This window comes from Coregonus clupeaformis, unplaced genomic scaffold (assembly GCF_020615455.1).
Source record: "Coregonus clupeaformis isolate EN_2021a unplaced genomic scaffold, ASM2061545v1 scaf0007, whole genome shotgun sequence".
In the NCBI taxonomy this organism is placed as follows: Eukaryota; Metazoa; Chordata; class Actinopteri; order Salmoniformes; family Salmonidae; genus Coregonus; species Coregonus clupeaformis.
Genome location: NW_025533462.1, coordinates 1,899,583 through 1,924,879, shown reverse-complemented (window position 1 = coordinate 1,924,879; position 25,297 = coordinate 1,899,583). Strand labels below are relative to the sequence as shown.

The 25,297-nt window shown below is 42.4% G+C and overlaps 1 protein-coding gene across 2 annotated transcripts in view; it reads right to left on the bottom strand.

Moving 5' to 3' along the window:
- Nucleotides 1–3,008: 3,008 nt before the first annotated feature.
- Nucleotides 3,009–25,297, bottom strand: part of stac (SH3 and cysteine rich domain) — a 55,364-nt gene continuing 33,075 nt past the window's right edge. For both annotated transcript variants that reach the window (XM_041847116.2, XM_041847118.2), the window contains exons 6-11: nt 21,028–21,109; nt 19,292–19,368; nt 11,869–11,963; nt 9,252–9,303; nt 6,018–6,155; nt 3,009–4,377 (exon numbers count right to left, since the gene is read on the bottom strand). In XM_041847116.2, coding sequence (XP_041703050.1) covers nt 4,279–4,377; nt 6,018–6,155; nt 9,252–9,303; nt 11,869–11,963; nt 19,292–19,368; nt 21,028–21,109 — 543 coding nt within the window. In that variant the 3' untranslated portion in view covers nt 3,009–4,278. The remainder of the gene's footprint in view (nt 4,378–6,017; nt 6,156–9,251; nt 9,304–11,868; nt 11,964–19,291; nt 19,369–21,027; nt 21,110–25,297) is intronic.

Here is a 25,297-nt window from a genome sequence, read left to right as displayed (position 1 = left end):
ATTAAGGTCTGGAGACTGGATAGGCCACTCCAGGACCTTAATGTGCTTCTTCTTGAGCCACTCCTTTGTTGCCTTGACCGTGTGTTTTGGGTCATTGTCATGCTGGAATACCCATCCACGACTCATTTTCAATGCCCTGGCTGAGGGAAGGAGGTTCTCACCCAAGATTTGACGGTACATGGCCCCGTCCATCGTCCCTTTGATGCGGTGAAGTTGTCCTGTCCCCTTAGCAGAAAAACACCCCCAAAGCATAATGTTTCCACCTCCATGTTTGACGGTGGGGATGGGGTTCTTGGGGTCATAGGCAGCATTCCTCCTCCTCCAAACACGGCGAGTTGAGTTGATGCCAAAGAGCTCCATTTTGGTCTCATCTGACCACAACACTTTCACCCAGTTCTCCTCTGAATCATTCAGATGTTCATTGGCAAACTTCAGACAGGCCTGTATATGTGCTTTCCTGAGCAGGGGGACCTTGCGGGCGCTGCAGGATTTCAGTCCTTCACGGCGTAGTGTGTTACCAATTGTTTTCTTGGTGACTATGATCCCAGCTGCCTTGAGATCATTGACAAGATCCTCCCGTGTAGTTCTGGGCTGATTCCTCACCGTTCTCATGATCATTGCAACTCCACGAGGTGAGATCTTGCGTGGAGCCCCAGGCCGAGGGAGATTGACAGTTATTTTGTGTTTCTTTCATTTGCGAATAATCGCACCAACTGTTGTCACCTTCTCACCAAGCTGCTTGGCGATGGTCTTGTAGCCCATTCCAGCCTTGTGTAGGTCTACAATCTTGTCCCTGACATCCTTGGAGAGCTCTTTGGTCTTGGCCATGGTGGAGAGTTTGGAATCTGATTGATTGATTGCTTCTGTGGACAGGTGTCTTTTATACAGGTAACAAGCTGAGATTAGGAGCACTCCCTTTAAGAGTGTGCTCTTAATCTCAGCTCGTTACCTGTATAAAAGACACCTGGGAGCCAGAAATCTTTCTGATTGAGAGGGGGTCAAATACTTATTTCCCTCATTAAAATGCAAATCAATTTATAAAAAAATGTACATGCATTTTTCTGGATTTTGTTGTTGTTATTCTGTCTCTCACTGTTCAAATAAACCTAACATTAAAATTATAGACTGATCATTTCTTTGTCAGTGGGCAAACGTACAAAATCAGCAGGGGATCAAATACTTTTTTCCCTCACTGTAACTTGTTTTTGTTTATTTGTTATTGTGTATAGAATCTATTGTAATTGTGTCGAAATGTATTTTAGAAACCACAGCTAGCCAATACAACAGCTATGCAGATATTATTACATACATTCAAAAACAATTGATCTAACCACTTATTAGAGGTTGCCCACTTCCTAAATTCACATAATGACTTATCAAATCCATTATCCTTTATAAAACACAACGATGTCATGATGAGTTACAGTGGGGAAAAAAAGTATTTAGTCAGCCACCAATTGTGCAAGTTCTCCCACTTAAAAAGATGAGAGATGCCTGTAATTTTCATCATAGGTACACGTCAACTATGACAGCCAAATTGAGAAAAAAAAATCCAGAAAATCACATTGTAGGATTATTTATGAATTTATTTGCAAATTATGGTGGAAAATAAGTATTTGGTCACCTACAAACAAGCAAGATTTCTGGCTCTCACAGACCTGTAACTTCTTCTTTAAGAGGCTCCTCTGTCCTCCACTCGTTACCTGTATTAATGGCACCTGTTTGAACTTGTTATCAGTATAAAAGACACCTGTCCACAACCTCAAACAGTCACACTCCAAACTCCACTATGGCCAAGACCAAAGAGCTGTCAAAGGACACCAGAAACAAAATTGTAGACCTGCACCAGGTTGGGAAGACTGAATCTGCAATAGGTAAGCAGCTTGGTTTGAAGAAATCAACTATGGGAGCAATTATTAGGAAATGGAAGACATACAAGACCACTGATAATCTCCCTCGATCTGGGGCTCCACGCAAGATCTCACCCCGTGGGGTCAAAATGATCACAAGAACGGTGAGCAAAAATCCCAGAACCACACGGGGGGTACCTAGTGAATGACCTGCAGAGAGCTGGGACCAAAGTAACAAAGCCTACCATCAGTAACACACTACGCCGCCAGGGACTCAAATCCTGCAGTGCCAGACGTGTCCCCCTGCTTAAGCCAGTACTTGTCCAGGCCCATCTGAAGTTTGCTAGAGTGCATTTGGATGATCCAGAAGAGGATTGGGAGAATGTCATATGGTCAGATGAAACCAAAATAGAACTTTTTGGTAAAAACTCAACTCGTCGTGTTTGGAGGACAAAGAATGCTGAGTTGCATCCAAAGAACACCATACCTACTGTGAAGCATGGGGGTGGAAACATCATGCTTTGGGGCTGTTTTTCTGCAAAGGGACCAGGACGACTGATCCGTGTAAAGGAAAGAATGAATGGGGCCATGTATCGTGAGATTTTGAGTGGAAACCTCCTTCCATCAGCAAGGGCATTGAAGATGAAACGTGGCTGGGTCTTTCAGCATGACAATGATCCCAAACACACCGCCCGGGCAACGAAGGAGTGGCTTCGTAAGAAGCATTTCAAGGTCCTGGAGTGGCCTAGCCAGTCTCCAGATCTCAACCCCATAGAAAATCTTTGGAGGGAGTTGAAAGTCTGTGTTGCCCAGCGACAGCCCCAAAACATCACTGCTCTAGAGGAGATCTGCGTGGAGGAATGGGCCAAAATACCAGCAACAGTGTGTGAAAACCTTGTGAAGACTTACAGAAAACGTTTGACCTGTGTCATTGCCAACAAAGGGTATATAACAAAGTATTGAGAAACTCTTGTTATTGACCAAATACTTATTTTCCACCATAATTTGCAAATAAATTCATTAAAAATCCTACAATGTGATTTTCTGGATTTTGTTTTCTCATTTTGTCTGTCATAGTTGACGTGTACCTATGATGAAAATTACAGGCCTCTCTCATCTTTTTAAGTGGGAGAACTTGCACAATTGGTGGCTGACTAAATACTTTTTTTCCCCACTGTACCTGAAGAGAACATTATCACCAGACTTTAAGTTGCAAATAAGGTATTCATTGTTTTGGAATATTCACCAAATCTATTTGACAGGTTTTTGTAAAAATCTTAATTGTAGTCCTTTTGTAGTGTCAGATTTTTTAAAAATGCAAATGTGGATGGGTAAGCAGCTAGACTAGGAACATCACTAGCTAGATTTGTGCAAAATATTTATTTGAAAGAAAGAAAAAAAAACTCCTCATCTTTGATTGCGTCTGACTCCTTTGAACAATACTCCCTCAGAAATCTTGATACATTTCTGCTTCGTCTAATTATTTTTGTTGTTCCTCTCCAGTGACAAAACCAACGCGTGGAATTTGTTGTATCACAGAGGGACGGATAAAAAGACTCTGTCTTGGGAGAATGGGTCTGTAATTGTCAGCTAGAGGCTATCAAGACTCAGTAGAACCATTATACGAGCATAGAAGAAAAGGGACTTATCTTCTATGCTTTTGATAAATATGCTGTTTGTAACCTCAACTGCTTGCATCAAAGTTAGCGTAAGTGAATAAAATATAATTTTATTATTTCAGAACAGAATCTAGGCCTATAGGCAGCTATTTGACATAGAGAACAAGTGCTTGATCATTTGGGCTTTAGGCTAAACAGGCGGTTCAAACATACTGCAGCTGATGCTAAATAAGCAAGAATGTATGCATAAAGAAAGTTGCCGAAAGTTGCTTTCCTTGCTCTCTCTGTCTCAGCAGTAGACACAGGAGTACATTCAGTATATTCATGCATGATGCGTCACCTGTATTCTCCACTGGGAAATCCCACAAAGAACAAACAATGCACAAGTTGTATTTGAAATCAAACAAAATCGGAATAAAAATCAAACCAAATCCAGAGATACAATCACCCCACTCTCCCTCCCTGTGAGCACAAAGTCAGGTTATCTGATCCGTCGCAACATTTTCCCCTTCAGGCTAAAAGGGAATGAGGAAGCTTGGCTCTGACTCTGACAAAGCCATTCCCTTAATGGCAACAGCAATATTTCGGAGTTTGGATCCACAGCTAAACAGAGCATTTCCTCCATGGTCTCAGGCGGCCATTTCGTGGGAACAATCGTCCTCCCCCTCGCGCCTGAGGTTGGCATCTGATCAGAGCTACTGTCAGAGCCATCCCTGTGCATCATGGGAGTGTGACACTGTGCCTCTCCTTCCCTCCTTCCCTCCCTCTCGTTATCTCTCTCCAGCGCTCTCTATTTCTCTCTCTCTCTCTCAGATGTTCTCCAGGACATCGCAGGGCACGTAGCCTCTCTTCTTTCCACTGGCCACTCGGATGAAGCCACTGTGTTCATCCTCACCGCTTACACAAATCTGATGAAACAGTGAAGAATGCTCTCGTGATTTGGTTGCTTGTTGTACAAACAAAACACATTTTAACACATTAAATTAACAATGCACGGTGGCCCTAAGGGGCTGTAAGAAATATATAATTATCCCACCAAACAACAATGACACCTGTCTGTATTGGCCTGATAGTCTTTGATACAGCTACAGAGGGGTAGTTTGAATAGTCTTTGATACAGCTGCTGAGGGGTAGTTTGAATAGTCTTTGATACAGCTGCATAGGGGTAGTTTGAATAGTCTTTGATACAGCTGCATAGGGGTAGTTTGAATAATCTTTGATAGAGCTGCAGAGGGGTAGTTTGAATAGTCTTTGATACAGCTGCTGAGGGGTAGTTTGAATAGTCTTTGATACAGCTGCATAGGGGTAGTTTGAATAGTCTTTGATACAGCTGCATAGGGGTAGTTTGAATAGTCTTTGATACAGCTGCATAGGGGTAGTTTGAATAATCTTTGATAGAGCTGCAGAGGGGTAGTTTGAATAGTCTTTGATACAGCTGCAGAGGGGTAGTTTGAATAGTCTTTGATACAGCTGCAGAGGGGTAGTTTGAATAGTCTTTGATACAGCTGCTGAGGGGTAGTGTGAATAGTCTTTGATACAGCTGCAGAGGGGTAGTTTGAATAGTCTTTGATACAGCTGCTGAGGGGTAGTGTGAATGGCTGTGTGACTGGAAACAGCGGATGTTGCTACTCATTGGGGATGGAGGCAGAGCTATGAGGTCACTGACTCATCTTCAAAGTGTTAGGAATGGATGCATCTCCATTGGGGGTTACTAGCATGAACTCTCCTCTGAATCCTAAAATGCCCATGCAAAGCATTGTGGGAAAAGGATTTGAGGCGGCAAAGCCATTTGCCATGCCAAAATGGTAATGCCATGGAAACTGCTGAGAGCGGGGGACTACCAATTGGCCAGCTCAGGTCCATCCTTTGAAGTGAATGTTCCGGGAGAGAGTCTTTGGACTGAGTGCCCAGGACTCCCATTGCCTATGGGAATTGGTGAGAGGATGAACTGTGTCTGATGTCCACTTGTATCTGGGGCTTAAACATGAACTGCAGCAAGTAAAGTAATACATGGAAACATTTAAGGGACTAACTATACAATTCTTTAACAATAGATAACAATCATGTTTGCTTGTATATTAGTTCAATTGGGGATAATTGGGTACTTTTTAGTCACAAATAGTTTGACATAATTATCGTATGGTTTAAAAAGCTTTTAAGGTATTTTCTGATTTTATTGGAGAGATACAGATAGAGGATGACAGGAAAGATAGAGAGATAGAGAGGGAAAATAGAGATAGAAAGATAGAGATAGCAAGATAGAGAGATAGAAAGATAGAGATAGCAAGATAGAGAGATATAGAGATAGCAAGATAGAGATAGCAAGATAGAGAGATAGGAAGATAGAGATAGCAAGATAGAGAGATAGGAAGATAGACATAGCAAGATAGAAAGATAGCAAGATAGAGAGAGGTTGTCTCAAAGGGCAGAAGGCCAGATTCAAACCTATGCCGACACTGTAAACATGCGTGCCGGATGCCTCGGCATTACCACTCAACCAGCCAGGCCACAATAATCATGTATTGTGCGTAACAGTGAGATCACATACCTGACCCTCCTTCAGAGTGATCTGGCCTTGCCCCTTACAGCCGATGAACGTCCGGTGACACCTGAACACTCTGTCCCCGGTCTTCACCTGGTGAGCAAAGGCTGCTGGGAAGAAACCGATCCTGTCCTCGATCATGCCCTAGATCCATCATCCAGAGGAAACATTATACACTATCACATCTACAGGTCACACTAACATGGCAGCAGACAGGTGCAGACCCGGCGCCAGAACGAATCAGTTGGAGAGGCATTTGATTTCCATAGGTGGGCACATTTTTCCACGGGACCTCCTATGTGTGCACCCGCTTGAGCGTTCACAAATGTTTTAATGGGTGGAATAGTAAAGACCATAGGCAGCTCGTGAGTTTCAAGTTTGGGGAAGCTGACAATTTATCCTACCATTTCTACCGATCTGCGTGCCAGTTATGATTATTTTTTGTGGAACAGTTTCATTTCAATAATAAAGTTTTTGTTTTTCAAAATCATTGTCATGTGGTTAATCATAAAGATCTGAAGTAAAATTAAACTATGGCGAGAGCACAAGCCTCTGCCATATGGACACACTGATCCACTGGCGGCTAAGAAATGACAGCATAGAGATAGAGTAGTAGGCCTATAACTTCCATCGTCAACTAAATAAAATACATACAGTGAGGGAAAAAAGTATTTGATCCCCTGCTGATTTTGTATGTTTGCCCACTGACAAAGAAATGATCAGTCTATAATTTTAATGGAAGGTTTATTTGAACAGTGAGAGACAGAATAACAACAACAAAATCAAGAAAAACGCATGTCAAAAATGTTATAAATTGATTAGCATTTTAATGAGGGAAATAAGTATTTGACCCCCTCTCAATCAGAAAGATTTCTGGCTCCCAGGTGTCTTTTATACAGGTAACGAGCTGAGATTAGGAGCACACTCTTAAAGGGAGTGCTCCTAATCTCAGTTTGTTACCTGTATAAAAGACACCTGTCCACAGAAGCAATCAATCAATCAGATTCCAAACTCTCCACTATGGCCAAGACCAAAGAGCTCTCCAAGGATGTCAGGGACAAGATTGTAGACCTACACAAGGCTGGAATGGGCTACAAGACCATCGCCAAGCAGCTTGGTGAGAAGGTTACAACAGTTGGTGCGATTATTCGCAAATGGAAGAAACACAAAATAACTGTCAATCTCCCTCGGCCTGGGGCTCCATGCAAGATCTCACCTCGTGGAGTTGCAATTATCATGAGAACGGTGAGGAATCAGCCCAGAACTACACGGGAGGATCTTGTCAATGATCTCAAGGCAGCTGGGACCATAGTCACAAAGAAAACAATTGGTAACACACTACGCCGTGAAGGACTGAAATCCTGCAGCGCCCGCAAGGTCCCCCTGCTCAAGAACGCACATATACATGTCCGTCTGAAGTTTGCCAATGAACATCTGAATGATTCAGAGGAGAACTGGGTGAAAGTGTTGTGGTCAGATGAGACCAAAATGGAGTTCTTTGGCATCAACTCAACTCGCCGTGTTTGGAGGAGGAGGAATGCTGCCTATGACCCCAAGAACACCATCCCCACCGTCAAACATGGAGGTGGAAACATTATGCTTTGGGGGTGTTTTTCTGCTAAGGGGACAGGACAACTTCACTGCATCAAAGGAACGATGGACGGGGCCATATACCGTCAAATATTGGGTGAGAACCTCCTTCCCTCAGCCAGGGCATTGAAAATGGGTCGTGGATGGGTATTCCAGCATGACAATGACCCAAAACACACGGCCAAGGCAACAAAGGAGTGCCTCAAGAAGAAGCACATTAAGGTCCTGGAGTGGCCTAGCCAGTCTCCAGACCTTAATCCCATAGAAAATCTGTGGAGGGAGCTGAAGGTTCGAGTTGCCAAACGTCAGCCTCGAAAAACGTCAGCCTCGAAACCTTAATGACTTGGAGAAGATCTGCAAAGAGGAGTGGGACAAAATCCCTCCTGAGATGTGTGCAAACCTGGTGGCCAACTACAAGAAACGTCTGACCTCTGTGATTGCCAACAAGGGTTTTGCCACCAAGTACTAAGTCATGTTTTGCAGAGGGGTCAAATACTTATTTCCCTCATTAAAATGCAAATCAATTTATAACATTTTTGACATACGTTTTTCTGGATTTTTTTGTTGTTATTCTGTCTCTCACTGTTCAAATAAACCTACCATTAAAATTATAGACTGATAATTTCTTTGTCAGTGGGCAAACGTACAAAATCAGCAGGGGATCAAATACTTTTTTCCCTCACTGTAGGCCTAAAGCAAACAAATACAAACAGTAGAAAATATCCTGATGAAAATTCTGGTTCTTTCAATCTCTCTATTCCGCATGTCTGCCTCCCTTTCTATCTGTCTTGACTTGAGCTATTACTAGTGAAGTGCAACATTATATAAAATTATCACTTGGTCTGGCTTGAAGCTGTAGCTAGCGAACTTGCAACATTGTATCAACTATCCCATTCTGGGCCCTCAGAGTTTCCTGCGCCAGTGAGCTCAGGACAGAAATATGTTTTTTTTTTAATGACGTTTCCACTGGATATATGGAATCATCAGATCATGATATTTTGCTCTTTCACACCGAGGCTTGGTGATTATCGAGGCAGGGAGTGTTGGAAAGATTTTTCAAATACTGAGGAACTATTATTCGCAATGGATGTTAAAAAAAACAGACTTTGTTGACTTGTGTGAGGCGAAGAAAAGTGGTGTACATAGTGAATTATGACAATCAGACAAATCAGTCATTGCCAAATGGGCCCTTTCCTAATAATAATAATAATATGCCATTTAGCAGACGCTTTTATCCAAAGTGACTTACAGTCATGCGTGCATACATTTTTGTGTATGGGTGGTCCCAGGGATCGAACCCACTACCTTGGCGTTACAAGCGCCGTGCTCTACCAGCTGAGCTGGTCCTACATACTGTATGCATGTATTCCGGAGAGAGACGCACCATAACATGGTCTACACATGGTCTACACATACTGAGACAGAGGGGTGCTGTTTCGCTCGCTCTGATGTTTTAAATGAGATTGATGAGTCTGTCTGTTGGCGCGCATCTCGGTCAAATAACTGATCAATATTTCAACATTTTATTTGGATGGGTAAGGATGTACGGTAGGCCGGGCCCCCAAAGGCCCGCCCATAACGCCGGCCCTGGACTGGTGTAGTGTAGTGGTTTAAATGTCAGTACTAGCTGTCTTCCACTTAAATACATACCTTCCACCAGTCATCATTGGAGTCGTCCGCCAGTACGATTCTGTCTCCGGGTCTAAATTAGAAATAAATTGCATATTAAAAATCAATGTCTCTGGTGCTGTAAATTAGATTTAATCTGATAATAAGAAAGACAAACCTGAAATAATGTTGTTTCAATTATGACTCGCCTCCTACAGTCATAATGCCTCTTTAAAATATCCTGTCTATTGAATCAGGTCTGTGAGAGGAAAAGCGCTGTCCTTTTAGTTTGAACATGTTAAAAATTGTTGTCTATTGAGATCTTTCTATTATAAAAAAATATGGAAAATGTTGGTTTATTAAATATATTGCCAATCGAAATATGTTTGGAATCGTGCTTTTATAGTATCATCACCATCATCGTCATGTAGCAGTAGACTAATAACAAATTACGCAGAAGAAAGTTATCACAAGCCAGGTGTCACAACATGTAATGTAAAAAGAGATTGACATTTCCCCGCCTTTTGATGAGGGTGCCTTTAAAGTCTACAGTACAATGTGATTTGGTGTGTCTGTCTGAAGTGTTGATTATGGTCTGTAATGGGATCCTGAGACCTTGAGCCCGTCTAGCTTGGCTTTCATAGGAGATGATTTAAAACAACACTTGCAGCATCACCCAACTGCACAGCAGCTATTTGTGGGCTGGGAGTCATGCTGTGATGTGGGTGTGAATGAATTTCAAATTAAGTGTGGGATGATTGAAGTCTTTCTGGGGAGCAAGGAGGAGGATCTCAGGCGATTGGAGCGTCTGAGAGACTGGATTACTAAGGGAACGATGGAGTAAAATGGATACTTAGGGCCAAGGGCTGTTGAGAGAGAAACTCTTATTTCTTAAGGGCCAATTGCAAAGTGACAATAAAAAAAAGGGTGCCCTATATGTTAACATTTACGTAGTCCAGACGATTCCCACACGGACGTCAATTAAACGTCTATTCCACGTTGGTTCAACGTAATTTAATTGAAATGACATGGAAACAACATTGATTCAACGTGCCCAGTGGGTTGGCAGCTTTCCACAGGTTCCAGAAAATATCACAGAGACATTGATATTTGTCTCATTAAGCAATAAGGCCCGAGTGGGTGTGGAATATGGCCATTATACCACGGCTAAGGGCTGGTCTTACGCACGACGCAACGCTGAGTGCCTGGATATAGCCCTTAGCCGTGGTACAGTATATTGACGATATACCACAAACCCCCGAGGTGCCTTATTGTATTATAAACTGGTTACCAACGTAATTAGAGCAGTAAAAATACTTTTTTTGTCATACCCGTCGTATATGGTCTGATATACCACGGCTGTCAACCCAAATCAGCATTCAGGGCTCGAACCACAGTTTATAATAAGCAATAAACCATCAGGTATTGTCTTTTTATCACATCATATTGTAATTCGGTGAAATCATAACCATATTTTTGTAACAATATCTTTATAATCTAATGAATCGGGTCAAATCGCAGGTCAAATCGCAACCATATTTATGTAACAATATCTTTAGAATCCAATGAATTGGGTCAAATCGCAACCATATTTATGTAACAATATCTTTAGAATCCAATGAATTGGGTCAAATCGCAACCATATTTATGTAACAATATCTTAATAATCTAATGAATCGGGTCAAATCATAACCATATTTATGTAACGATATCTTTATAATCTAATGAATCGGGTCCAATCATAACCATATTCATGTACCGATAATCTAATGAATTCATGTGGGTTTATGCCTGGTTTATGATTAAGAGATAGTCTTATAAATAAATTGGTAATTTAGCAGACGCTCTTATCCAGAGCGACTTACAGGAGCAGTTAGGGTTAAGTGCCTTGCTCAAGGGCACATCGACAGATTTTTCACCTAGTTGGCTCGGGGATTAGAACCAGCAACCTTTCGGTTACTGGCACAACGCTCTTAACCACTAAGCTACCTGCCTTATGGTCGTTAAACTGAGCAAAGTACAAGCAGGAGACCACACACAAAACACAGACAATTTAATTGTCATGCATAACAAAACAGACAATGTTTGTTCATGTTGTATTAGAGAATAACACTGGCAAAGACCTGATATCTATTGAGCAGTGATTACAGCGTGCATTCAGTGATGTCTGCCTGCTTATCGGGGTAAACACAGCGTGTGTGTTCTATATTCAAGAGAAGGTCATTGTTAACGCCATGGTTTTATAAAGAAAATGCAGGAAACGTCCAGGCAAGGCCAAGGCCCTTCAGAAACCAATCAAACAACCCATTCTGACAGTGAGCTAGTAGGAGCTTTTGGCCCTTGCAGATAAGAGAGTTTAAACTAAGCAGTCCCATGAATCAGTCAGACTATTTATGACACTGTTTTTGCAAGTATTACAAAAGCGAGACAGCGGCAATGTGTGACTGACTGGCCATTGATGCCTGCTACCAGGTTAACGGACAGCTTAAGTGTGTGTAGATGTGTGGGTCTACTGAAGCTTATGTCCATCACAATTTGCCACCAAAATTGGGGGCCAGTCACAAAAATAATATCACCTTGGCGAGAGAAAGAGGGAGTGAGTGTGTTTGTGTCTGTGTGTGTGTGTGTGTGTGTTTGTCTGTGTGTATATACCACTGACCTCATCTCCAGGTCTTCACTCTCCTGGGGAGTGAATGTAAACAAAGCAACGTAGGTGTTGAGCTGCAGTGTGTCCTTCTGCAGCCATCTCCTCTCCTGCAAGGCAACACACACACACACACACACACACACACACACACACACACACACACACACACACACACACACAGCTGCTGTCAGCTGATCCAACAAACAGTGTAGACTACAGCTTTTTGTTATTCCCTAATCAAATCAAAGAGGAAATTCTTTACTTCTTTAATTCCTTTTGATTATTCTTAGATTAGAATGAGCTCTTGTTCTGATAGAAAGAGGGAGAATTGCTCAAGTCGTTCTGCCACCTGCTACTGTAAAGTTTACACAACATTATATATATGAGTGGGAGGAAGCATCCTCTTGTTTAGTTGATCTGTTTTCATACGCTCCCAGGAAATTAAAAGACAATAAAAGCGGGGGCGGAGAGGATGTTGTTAGAGAAGTGCTAACACAATTATCGCAGGCACATTCAGTAACCGTATTTGCACACACTCACACCTTAAGGCACTTTCTACTTTTGTCACAAATAGTCGCACTCTAGCAATAATATGCCATTTAGCAGACGCTTTTATCCAAAGCAACTTACAGTCATGCGTGCATACATTTTTGTGTATGGGTGGTCCCGGGGATCGAACCCACTACCCTGGCGTTACAAGCGCCGTGCTCTACCAGCTGAGCTACAGAGGACCACAATGACCTAGAATGACCTAGAATGCCAGTGTCTGAGAAAGGCCCATAAAATTGCCAAAGACTCCAGCCACCTGAGACATGGACTGTTCTCCAGGCTCAGACCAAGACTACTAAACAGCTTCTATCCCCTGACCATAAGACTGTTAAATGGCTAATAATGCTCCCCCTCACACCTAAGCTGCTGCTAAAATGATTATTGATTCGATGTATTACTACCACAACGCTGCTGTTCATTGATTATTGATTGCCATTACCATTAGTACCTATCTATTTTATCCTGCTACTTGTCACTGTTACTCTTGTGTACATGTACACTGAGTTTACAAAACATTAGGAACACCTGCTCTTTCCATGACATAGACTGACCAGGTGAACCCAGGTGAAAGCTATGATCCTTTATTGATGTCACCGTAAATCCACTTCAGTCAGTGTAGATGAAGGGGAGGAGACGGGTTAAATAGGTTTTTAAGCATTGAGACAATTGAGACATGGATTGTGTTTGTGTGCCATTCAGAGGGTGAATGGGCAAGACAGAATATTTAACTAACTTTGAACGGGGTATGGCAGTAAGTGCCAGGCAAACCGGTTTGAGTGTATCAAGAACTGCAACGCTGCTGGGTTTTTCCACGCTTAACAGTGTCCTGTGTGTATCAAGAATGGCCCACCACCCAAAGGACATCCAGCCAACTTGACACAACTGTGGGAAGCATTGGAGTCAAGCATTGGCCAGCAACCCCGTGGAACGCTTTCGACACCATTTAGAGTCCATGACCTGATGAATTGAGGCTGTTTTGATGGCAAAAGGGGGTGCAACTGAATATTAGGAAGGTGATCTTAATGTTTTGTACACAGTGTATATATTACCACTAGTATATTACCATCAGTATTTATATATTCCAGCTACCAGTCACTTGTCAGCCCTGTTTACATGTATATTGTTGTAGAAAATTGTCCTGATCCTCAGTAAAACACAAAGTACTTCCAGAGTTTTTGTAGAATTAAGATAGACTTTATTTCACAAGCAATAGAGCCGAGATGGTCTGCAGAGCAACTAACGCTCCACCTCTAAGCGCTCAGTTTATAATTTATACAGTTTCATCCTCGCTCATATTACACACCTTTTTACCTTAATCCCTCCCTGTTTAGATCCTCCACCATTGTTTCCAAGTTTTCACATCTTGACCGCTCCGCCGACTTCCTTATTTTATAATAGTGGCGCAATCTGACTTATTTTCCTTCTATTCAACCTGTTTTATGAAACAATGGGGGCGGGACCAAGCCCTGTTATGTGAAAAATAACAGAGCCATTTCCTGTCTCTGTTCTAACCCTTGAATTGATTCTTAAACATAGCAGGTCCATTTTCTGAGCCTCAATTAATCCTAAAAAATTGTAGGTCCATTTCCTGAGCCATTTCCTGGCTCTGTTTCAGACCTCTATCTTTTGCACCGTGCTTAGCTATGTCATGTTGTGATTAACTATGCATTGTTAGCTTGTCATGTTGTGAATAACTGTGCTTAACTGAAAAATCTCCAACACACACACACACACACACACACACCACTTATGCTCCTGCCATACTGTTTACTATTATTAATTTTATTATTATTATTATTATTTATCCTGCTACCAGTCACTTTATCCTAATTCCTGCCTAAATGTACATATATACCTCAATACTCCAGTATCACTTCACATTGTACATTTGGTACTGGCACTGACCCTGTATGTAGCTTCCTCTCTTATTTCTTATTTATCGTGTTTTCTTTATAATATACAGTGAGGGAAAAAAGTATTTGATCCCCTGCTGATTTTGTACGTTTGCCCACTGACAAAGACATGATCAGTCTATAATTTTAATGGTAGGTTTATTTGAACAGTGAGAGACAGAATAACAACAAAAACATCCAGAAAACGCATGTCAAAAATGTAATAAATTGATTTGCATTTTAATTAGGGAAATAAGTATTTGACCCCCTCTCAATCAGAAAGATTTCTGGCTCCCAGGTGTCTTTTATACGGGTAACGAGCTGAGATTAGGAGCACACTCTTAAAGTGCTCCTAATCTCAGCTTGTTACCTGTATAAAAGACACCTGTCCACAGAAGCAATCAATCAATCAGATTCCAAACTCTCCACCATGGCCAAGACCAAAGAGCTCTCCAAGGATGTCTGGGACAAGATTGTAGACCTACACAAGGCTGGAATGGGCTACAAGACCATCGCCAAGCAGCTTGGTGAGAAGGTGACAACAGTTGGTGTGATTCTTCGCAAATGGAAGAAACACAAAAGAACTGTCAATCTCCCTCGGCCTGGGGCTCCATGCAAGATCTCACCTCATGGAGTTGCAATGATCATGAGAACGGTGAGGAATCAGCCCAGAACTACACGGGAGGATCTTGTCAATGATCTCAAGGCAGCTGGGACCATAGTCACCAAGAAAACAATTGGTAACACAATACGTCGTGAAGGACTGAAATCCTGCAGCGCCCGCAAGCTCAAGAAAGCACATATACAGGGCCGTCTGAACTTTGCCAATGAACATCTGAATTATTCAGAGGAGAACTGGGTGAAAGTGTTGTGGTCAGATGAGACCAAAATGGAGCTCTTTGGCATCAACTCAACTCGCCGTGTTTGGAGGAGGAGGAATGCTGCCTATGACCCCAAGAACACCATCCCCACCGTCAAACATGGAGGTGGAAAGATTATGCTTTGGGGGTGTTTTTCTGCTAAGGGGACAGGACAACTTCACCGCATCAAAGGGACGATGGACGGGGCCCGAAATGGGGAACAGGTGTTGTTGGTTCAAGACATGGGGACATAAGATGTCCAAGGAACAGGTGTTGGTTCAAGACATGGGGACATAAGATGTCCAAGGAACAGGTGTTGGTTCAAGACATGGGGACATAAGATGTCCAGGGAACAGGTATTGGTTCAAGACATGGGGACATAAGATGTCCAGGGAACAGGTGTTGGTTCAAGACATGGGGACATAAGATGTCCAGGGAACAGGTATTGGTTCAAGACATGGGGACATAAGATGTCCAGGGAACAGGTGTTGGTTGGTTTGGAATATGGGATAAGAAATGGGCTGTACATTTGAATAGACCAATCAGTAATTAGTGTCTCTCATTTCAGATAGGACAAGAAGCAACATGGGACAATCTGCTCCTGCAGCGTGTGGTCCATGCCTCTGCTCATTCCCCTGTAGAGCCTGTGTCTGTGTGTCATTCTGTTTGGGTGCCAGGCTGCGTTTATAGACCTGCCTTCAGATGAACAAACGGCATCCTCCCAGCTGTGCTAAGCTCAGCCAGATAAGAGTGGAAAATACCACTTTACATGTTTCAGCGAGCTGGCCAGGGGAGATTGCATAGTGTGTGTGTGTGTGCACGTGTGTGCATGTGTATGTATGTGTGTTTGCACATTCACATGCATGTTTGCTTGTATTTCTCTGTACTTTGTGTGTTTTTGGTCATTTCCAAAGTTGACATTAAGGATAAACATGTAAAATAAATGATAAATAGAGGCTGGCTTGAAATATTACAAATATTAAACATGTTCTGGGAACCTGAACACTGCAGTTCTTTTTTTTTCATTCTACCACCGTAGAAGCCAGAGAGAGGGCAAAATAAATCTGGCTGAGATTTGCTCATCAATATTACACTACAGGGAACAGTATGGAGTTTGCACTAGTTTTGTAATGTGTCAGGCTGCACGCAGAAAATGAATATTGCACAGACCAGAGCTGGAGATATAAACATTAGGGTCAGAGCCTATATATATCTGTGTGTGCCAGTGGCCGAGGCAAGGGTATCATTTGTCTGTAAAGGAGATACATTCTTTCTCCTAACTCCTGGGAAAGTCAGTAGTGATGGGAGTCTGGCCAATAGTAAGTAGCCTGCTAATGGACACGCACACAGCAAGAACTGGCTCATGATCAGGTCTCAGGCTAAAGGCACAGAGTAGAGTACAGCCCAACAGCAAGAACTGGCTCAGGATCAGGTCTCAGGCTAAAGGCACAGAGTAGAGTACAGCCCAACAGCAAGCACAGCACAGACACAGTTCTCAGAGGCTTTCAATAGAATAGTGTACAGTCTCTCAAGATATTCTTAGTCCAGAGCTATGATTTGCTCAGGGCCAACAGACAACAAAAGTTAATGCATCATGTCAATTATTTATTATTTGTGACACTTATTGCCATGCTAATTGCATAAAACAACAGTGAATGGGGTTGTCCATGCAGGTCTTGTTGCTTTGAAGATTTCTAGCAAATGCCCAACCTTTTTTATTTGCCCCATGTTCCACACTAGCTCTTCCTCGCCATAGACTAATTGTGACATGATGAAATCTAAGTTTAGAAAGTAGTTATTGATAGCTCCGCATCTAGGGTTTTCACACTGCACCTATTTTGGGTAGGTCTAAGCCCTGGGCTACATTATAGACAATGCATGTTTCAAATTGGGTTGACACCAACCTTACTAAGCCCAGGAATCATTTGGCTCCAGAGCAGTTTGTGCTATCCTTTATGTCAATGTGTTAGTCCGTAGGACAAATGGGCAATGGACTAAGGATAGCCGTGGGCTAAGATACATTCTAGAGGGAAAGTCCTGCAGCACACACAAACATTAAGGACTGAGAAAATAATCAGTCACTGGGCTCCACTGAAGAACATTAACTTTGCATTTTCCATTTCCAGATCAGAGGTTATTATGATTTGTCATGAGCAGCTCTTGCAGTGTTTACTTCTACCTGCGTTCTATGTGCCAGCAGTCTTTCTCAATGTATTTGTGCTTGGTCATAAAAGAGCGCAGCACCCAAGACAAAGGGACTGTAGATGAGGCAGGCTCCTCGCAAGAGACATTATTTGTGACCTCATAAAACAGTATTAAAATTATGTTTGTGTGTTCTACTCTGTTCCACTGGTGTAAGACAAGACAGACACACCTTCAGGTGCTATACTGTGCCATTTTCTCTCTCTAGTGTCAAATCAATGTTTTATCTCTACTAACCATGTGTCTCAAAGCATCTGGGTGTTCAGGGGCCTCCTGGATGACTTCAACACAAAATCAAACAATTTCTAATTGAAAAAAGATCTGTAACTCTCTTAGCATTCCACTGATATGCTTGGGCGGGAATTAAATGAGTAACACTAATGTAATTTACAGTAGGAAAAAGTCTGTGTGGAAGTTGAACTTTTCTCACTGCTGCCCCCTGGTTACTATACTTCTGCCCTCCTCAGAGTTACAGGGAGTCTGGTTACTATACTGCTGCCCTCCTCAGAGTTACAGGGAGTCTGGTTACTATACTGCTGCCCTCCTCAGAGTTACAGGGAGTCTGGTTACTATACTGCTGCCCTCCTCAGAGTTACAGGGAGTCTGGTTACTATACTGCTGCCCTCCTCAGAGTTACAGGGAGTCTGGTTACTATACTGCTGCCCTCCTCAGAGTTACAGGGAGTCTGGTTACTATACTGCTGCCCTCCTCAGAGTTACAGGGAGTCTGGTTACTATACTGCTGCCCTCCTCAGAGTTACAGGGAGTCTGGTTACTATACTGCTGCCCTCCTCAGAGTTACAGGGAGTCTGGTTACTATACTGCTGCCCTCCTCAGAGTTACAGGGAGTCTGGTTACTATACTGCTGCCCTCCTCAGAGTTACAGGGAGTCTGGTTACTATACTGCTGCCCTCCTCAGAGTTACAGGGGGTCTGGTTACTATACTGCTGCCCTCCTCAGAGTTATAGGGAGTCTGGTTACTATACTGCTGCCCTCCTCAGAGTTACAGGGAGTCTGGTTACTATACTGCTGCCCTCCTCAGAGTTACAGGGAGTCTGGTTACTATACTGCTGCCCTCCTCAGAGTTACAGGGAGTCTGGTTACTATACTGCTGCCCTCCTCAGAGTTACAGGGAGTCTGGTTACTATACTGCTGCCCTCCTCAGAGTTACAGGGAGTCTGGTTACTATACTGCTGCCCTCCTCAGAGTTACAGGGAGTCTGGTTACTATACTGCTGCCCTCCTCAGAGTTACAGGGAGTCTGGTTACTATACTGCTGCCCTCCTCAGAGTTACAGGGAGTCTGGTTACTATACTGCTGCCCTCCTCAGAGTTACAGGGAGTCTGGTTACTATACTGCTGCCCTCCTCAGAGTTACAGGGAGTCTGGTTACTATACTGCTGCCCTCCTCTGAGTTACAGGGAGTCTGGTTACTATACTGCTGCCCTCCTCTGAGTTACAGGGATGTCACGACTTCCGTCGAGGCTGCCCCCCCTCCTGGTTCAGGCAGGCTTCGGCGTTCGTCGTCACCAGAGTACTAGCTACTGCCGATCCCATTCTCATCACTCCACTTGTCATGTCTTGTCAATCACACACACCTGGTGCTCATTCCCCTAATTAGTATGTGTATAAATGTTCCCTCTGTTCCCCTTGTCTTTGTGAGTGATTGTTTTGTTGTGAGAGCGTGTAGCTCGGTTGAGCTACATTTCACTGTGTTATTTGCCAAGGTGGATGTTTTCCCTTGTACAGTTTCGTTTGACGCTTGGGGTGTTTGATTTATGCAAACGTATTAAACTCTGGACTTCAATATTTTACCTCCTGTGCCTGACTCCTTCTTTCACACCTCGTCACAAGCGAGTGTTGTTACTATACTGCTGCCCTCCTCAGAGTTACAGGGGGTCTGGTTACTATACTGTAAGTGTTTGGGTTCCTTACCAGTGAATCATCAGGTTTCCTCTCAGCCACGTGGCAATAGGGAATGGGCTCCGTCCCATTCTCAAGTGATGTGAACACTGGAAAATGTCAAAACATTCAGTAAATCACCCCCAAATCAATGACAAATACTTCAATTATCAAAGACAACATTAAAGCTATCAACACTCTGACAATCAAAAAAAGACAGTGAAGCTTGGATGAACCTCGACAGCAGTGGGATTTAATCCACTGAATGTCCTGGAATAAACCTAAGTATTCATTTTACAAGCTGTGATAGAAAAGCTATTTCATAAATAAATACATATTTCAGAAAGCAACAGAGTATTCGGATGGCATTACTAATGGGACAGATTGTCATACTGTAAGTATGGATCTTTTTATTTTCTTACGGAGACCTGTCCAGATATTCAAGTACGGTTGAGGAGAAATTCCAGTCTCTACACGTGGCAAGCAGAGAGGAACACAGAATAAGGTTTCTCTTCCTCTCTCCTTAGGGGTCAGATGATATTCTTTGTGTGGAGCTTCTAACGGCATTTTGAATAATGTGAGGTCTACTCCAACCAGTGTGCTTTCTACAACTTCATTGTTCTGGGTGAATGCTACTGCATGCAAAAGGTCAGGCCAATAGCCTTATTACCCTTCTTCTTTGAGATCTTACACTGGGTACTGTAAATACAACTGAGAATCCAATACATTCAGTGAGCATCCATTACATTCAGTCGGCATCCATTACATTCAGTGAGCATCCATTACATTCAGTCGGCATCCATTACATTCAGTGAGCATCCATTACATTCAGTCGGCATCCATTACATTCAGTGAGCATCCGTTACATTCAGTGAGCATCCATTACATTCAGTCGGCATCCATTACATTCAGTGAGCATCCATTACATTCAGTCGGCATCCATTACATTCAGTGAGCATCCATTACATTCAGTCGGCATCCATTACATTCAGTGAGCATCCATTACATTCAGTGAGCATCCATTACATTCAGTCGGTATCCATTACATTCAGTGAGCATCCATTACATTCAGTCGGTATCCATTACATTCAGTGAGCATCCATTACATTCAGTCGGCATCCATTACATTCAGTGAGCATCCATTACATTCAGTCGGCATCCATTACATTCAGTGAGCATCCATTACATTCAGTCGGCATCCATTACATTCAGTGAGCATCCATTACATTCAGTGAGCATCCATTACATTCAGTCGGCATCCATTACATTCAGTGAGCATCCGTTACATTCAGTGAGCATCCATTACATTCAGTCGGCATCCATTACATTCAGTGAGCATCCATTACATTCAGTCGGCATCCATTACATTCAGTGAGCATCCATTACATTCCGTCGGCATCCATTACATTCAGTGAGCATCCATTACATTCAGTGAGGATCCATTACATTCAGTCGGCATCCATTACATTCAGTGAGCATCCATTACATTCAGTCGGCATCCATTACATTCAGTGAGAATCCATTACATTCAGTGAGCATCCATTACATTCAGTGAATCAACTGAAATTTAGTTCAGTTCAAGGCTGGATCAAGGATCTGGCATATAAGGTTATAGACATACCATTAAGCAGTCAGTAAAGTTTCATTCATAAAGTCTATGCATAACAGAAGTGCATTTCCCAGTGTCACTAATGGCTGCCTCTTAGTCACTAATGGCTGCATCTTAGTCACTAATGGCTGCCTCTTGGTACACCGTGTACAGTACTCACCATTATCACTGTGCTTCCTGGTGAGTTCATGTCGACTGCTGTGAGCGACGGCCTCTTCTGGAACCTGGGGTAAGTCACTAGTCTGTGGGAGCAGATAGAGGTCATTACATCTAACTGACAGATTGTAGCCAGTCATTCAGATCCTACAGTAGCTAGGTACCTAGACCACACACTAATTTCTGATCTTAAAGTGATGCAGCAGAGTTTTTTGTTGTAGCTAGTAGTTTTGAAGTAGCGCTCACGAGTCAAAACGGGTCCCCGAAAATTGTGCACAACGTCATCCATATCGTATGATATGTTACGTTCTTTTTTAATTTTATTTTCTTCCTGTTATTCGTACGATATGTTACATTTTAAGCAGACGCTCTTATCCAGAGCGACTTACAGTTAGTGAATACATATTTATTTATTTTTTTATACTGGCCCCCCGTGGGAATCGAACCCACAACCCTGGCATTGCATCCCACAGCTCTATCAACTGAGCTACATCCCTGCCGGCCATTCCCTCCCCTACCCTGGACCAATTGTGCGCCGCCCATGAGTCTCCCGGTCGCGGCCGGCTGCGACAGAGCCTGGATTCGAACCAGGATCTCTAGTGGCACAGTTAGCACTGCGATGCAGTGCCTTAGACCACTGCGCCACTCAGGAGTGTTACGAATTTGTAAGTGCTTAAGATCCCGTTAAATCTCTTTAATGTTTTTGACACTTTTCCTAGAATTGGAGAGGGTGGTCTAGATTTAGGACCACCAAAAAAGCTTTGATGTTATCTTGAATTTACAAACACTGCTCAACGGAGCTCGAAAACATAGACTAATATTATGACAGGGCAACAGTTGAAGGAATCATAACAACACATGTTCCCACCAAAGCAGTACTGTATAGGATCTAAATATGTAGTTGCCAATTATCATCGTAACCTATGTGAAAGTGTACAATGTGTATGACAGGGGTAACGTGCAATGTATGTATTATGTTGAGTGTGTAATGTGCAGTGTCTATTTTGTATGCAGCAGTACTGTGTGTCTAAGACTATTTTCCCCTCGGGGACATTAACGTTAATCCTATCCTAACCAGGGATGTACTGGTAAACAAATTAGGTGGGTGAACTGAGTTTACCCTCTGCTATCACTGATGCTAATCATTGTCCTAGTTTTTAAGCCCCAGGTACTTCACCTTATAAATAGCAGCTGCAGTTGACAGGACTTCCCTGGTGGCTTTAAGACATCATTTCCAGAACTGATTCAAGCCGCAGATACAGTTTAAGTGAGATGTACACAGAGAAGCTGCAGAGTTGAGAAAAGAGGAGAGGTCCTCCCCTTTTATTTTGCAATTCATGTTTACACTTTGAGTCTTCGAGTCCTCCTCTCTGTCTTAATCTGAGCATTTTCATCAGCAGATATCTCTCCTGGAATAACTATTCCAATCCCCTCATCATCATCTATTCCTGGAGTAGATTTCCTTTATTGGTCAAATTTCCTCAGCAGTAGCTGTATCCGAGTACACCTTTATTGGTAATATTTACTCCACAATGGCTGTATCAGAGTACACCTTTATTGGTTCTATTTACTCCACAATGGCTGTATCTGAGTACACATTTATTGGTCATATTTACTCCACAGTGGCTGTATCAGAGTACACCTTTATTGGTTCTATTTACTCCACATTGGCTGTATCTTAGTACACTGTTATTGGTTCTATTTACTCCACAGTGGCTGTGTCTCAGTACACCTTTATTGGTCATATTTAGTCCACAGTGGCTGTCTCTCAGTACATCTTTATTGGTCATATTTACTCCACAGTGGCTGTATCTGAGTACACCTTTATTTGTCATATTTACTCCACAGTGGCTGTCTCTCAGTACACCTTTGTTGGTCATATTTACTCCACAGTGGCTGTATCTGAGTCCACCGTTATTGGTCATATTTACTCCACAGTGGCTGTATCTCAGTACACTATCATCACTCAAGGCAGAGCTGGAGTGTGCATTCAACAACAACACCTGTACTGTATCTTTTCAATCTATACTTTGCCTCTATGTACGTTCATTGCTATAAGTGAGTTTTGGCCCGCACTTTGACGTGTGTCCATTTGTCCAGCTGAATATGACATAATGTATAAAGTACATAATGTATTCACTTGACCTGTCAACCATGCTCCCAGGCCCCAGGTTAAAATGAGTGATCGAACTCTAATCAATTAAGCTGGGATAACAGCAGCCAAGCAACTGCGCCGGAGCAGAGATACACCACCATGTTTCCTGGGTGCCAGTGTCTCTCCTTATCTACTGCACCCCTACACTCCGACACTCATTCACTCACAGATGAAAGAGATGCAGCACCAAAACACAGAACAACATGATATAAACATTTTGAAATCACCTGCTTAATGACCGTTATGTTAGTAGGCTAACCTCTGGCCTGACATCTCTATACGTTGCTGATGGGGTAGTTTCTTAAATGACAGTCAGGTGGTGAATTGCTGATGAGGTCATTTCATTACAGTTTTTCTCAATCACGTACAAGTAATTTTTGGATCTGTGTTGAAATGTATCTATAGTATAAGAGCAATGATCAAATACTCAAATACATTTACTGACTTGCATATTTTAGACCACCTTTTGCAAAACATTTAATACAAATGTCATCAGTGAATACAACTGTTTTGTTCACAGAATATTAACACACTGTTTTCATCAGAAGATAAATGTGTGTTCACTGTTTCAGGTAATCATCAAATACTACTGCACAAAATTCTAAATCACCTCATCAATGACATACCATGCACAATACATGGAAAGATCTAGGCAATGGGGGACTGTCTAATTGTTATGCTTTTTTACAATATTGCTGACATGCGAGATGCAGAGAATGAAGTTGGGTTACTCCCAAGTCATCATCTCCAACACTGTGACCTTCTATTACAGAGCTTTGTTTTGGTGTGGATTGAGATCTATACATTAATATCAGTTGGGTTCCTCTATTGTACTGTCATGCCCTGACCTTTAATGCCTGTTGTTTCTTGTTGGTTTGGTCAGGGTGTGAATTTCTATGTGTATGATCTAGATATTGTAGATCTATGTTGGCAGGGTGTGGTTCCCAATCAGAGGCAGCTGTCGATCGTTGTCTCTGATTGGGGATCATACTTAGGCAGCCATGTTGCCTACCTATGTTGTGGGATCTTGTTTCTGTGTGTTAGGCTTGTTTGAGGTTAGCCTGTAGAATGTCATGTCACGTTGCTTTTGTTGTTTTGTTCAGTGTTTATTTAATAAATGAACATGTACGCATACCACGCTGCACCTTGGTCCAATCCTGTACTCAACCAACGTGACATGTACTCACCTTTCCTTATTTCTATTGTGGATTGTGTTTCTGTGCACCAATGGAAAGTCTACAAAACTATGAGCAAACCAGCCTTTTTATTGAATACATGGAATTGGATTGTGATGATACCGATTAATGAATCCTGCACACTATGTGCTTATTTTTTTATTGAATTCTTTATCAGGAAGAATATTTGATTTGATGTGTATGAAATGTTTTGGTGAAATATGCATAAAACAAAGGAGATTAATTACCCATAATTCTGCACCTTTGGATAGTTGTATGTCCAATTTTGATCTACATGATTTAGTGACTGCAAAGAAAATGTATTGATCTACTGGGAGTTTTAAAAGACAGACTAACTTTCTGTTCTGTCTGCTTGGACTCAAGAGATAAGTATGGTTGCGGTAATCTTTTTTCAGGCAGTCGTGTTCTTTTGATGAATGTATTTGAAATTTTGACAGTATAATCTAGTTTTGATGAATGTATTTATGTTTCGAGAAGACACATTTACAGAGCTCTGTGTCTTGTGGAAGTTATTTTGAAATGTAGTTTCCTAATGTTCTATCAGGAAGGCTGGTCTGAATGCTCGTCACTTTTTATTTATCTATACTGAACAAATATATAAACGCAACATGCAACAATTTCAACATTTCTACTGAGTTACAGTTCATATAAGGAAATAAGTCCATTGAAATAAATAAATTAGGCCCTTATCTATGGATTTCACATGACTGGGCAGGGGTGCAGCCATTGGTGGGCCTTGGAGGGCATAGGCCCACCCACTTGGCAGCCAGGCCCACCCACTGAGGGGCCAGGTCCAGCCAATCAGACTGATTTTTTCCCCACAAAAGGGCTTTATTACAGACAGAAATACTCCTCCCCCACGTGGTCTGCGGTTGTGAGGCCGGTTGGATGTACTGCCAAATTCTCTAAAAACTACATTGGAG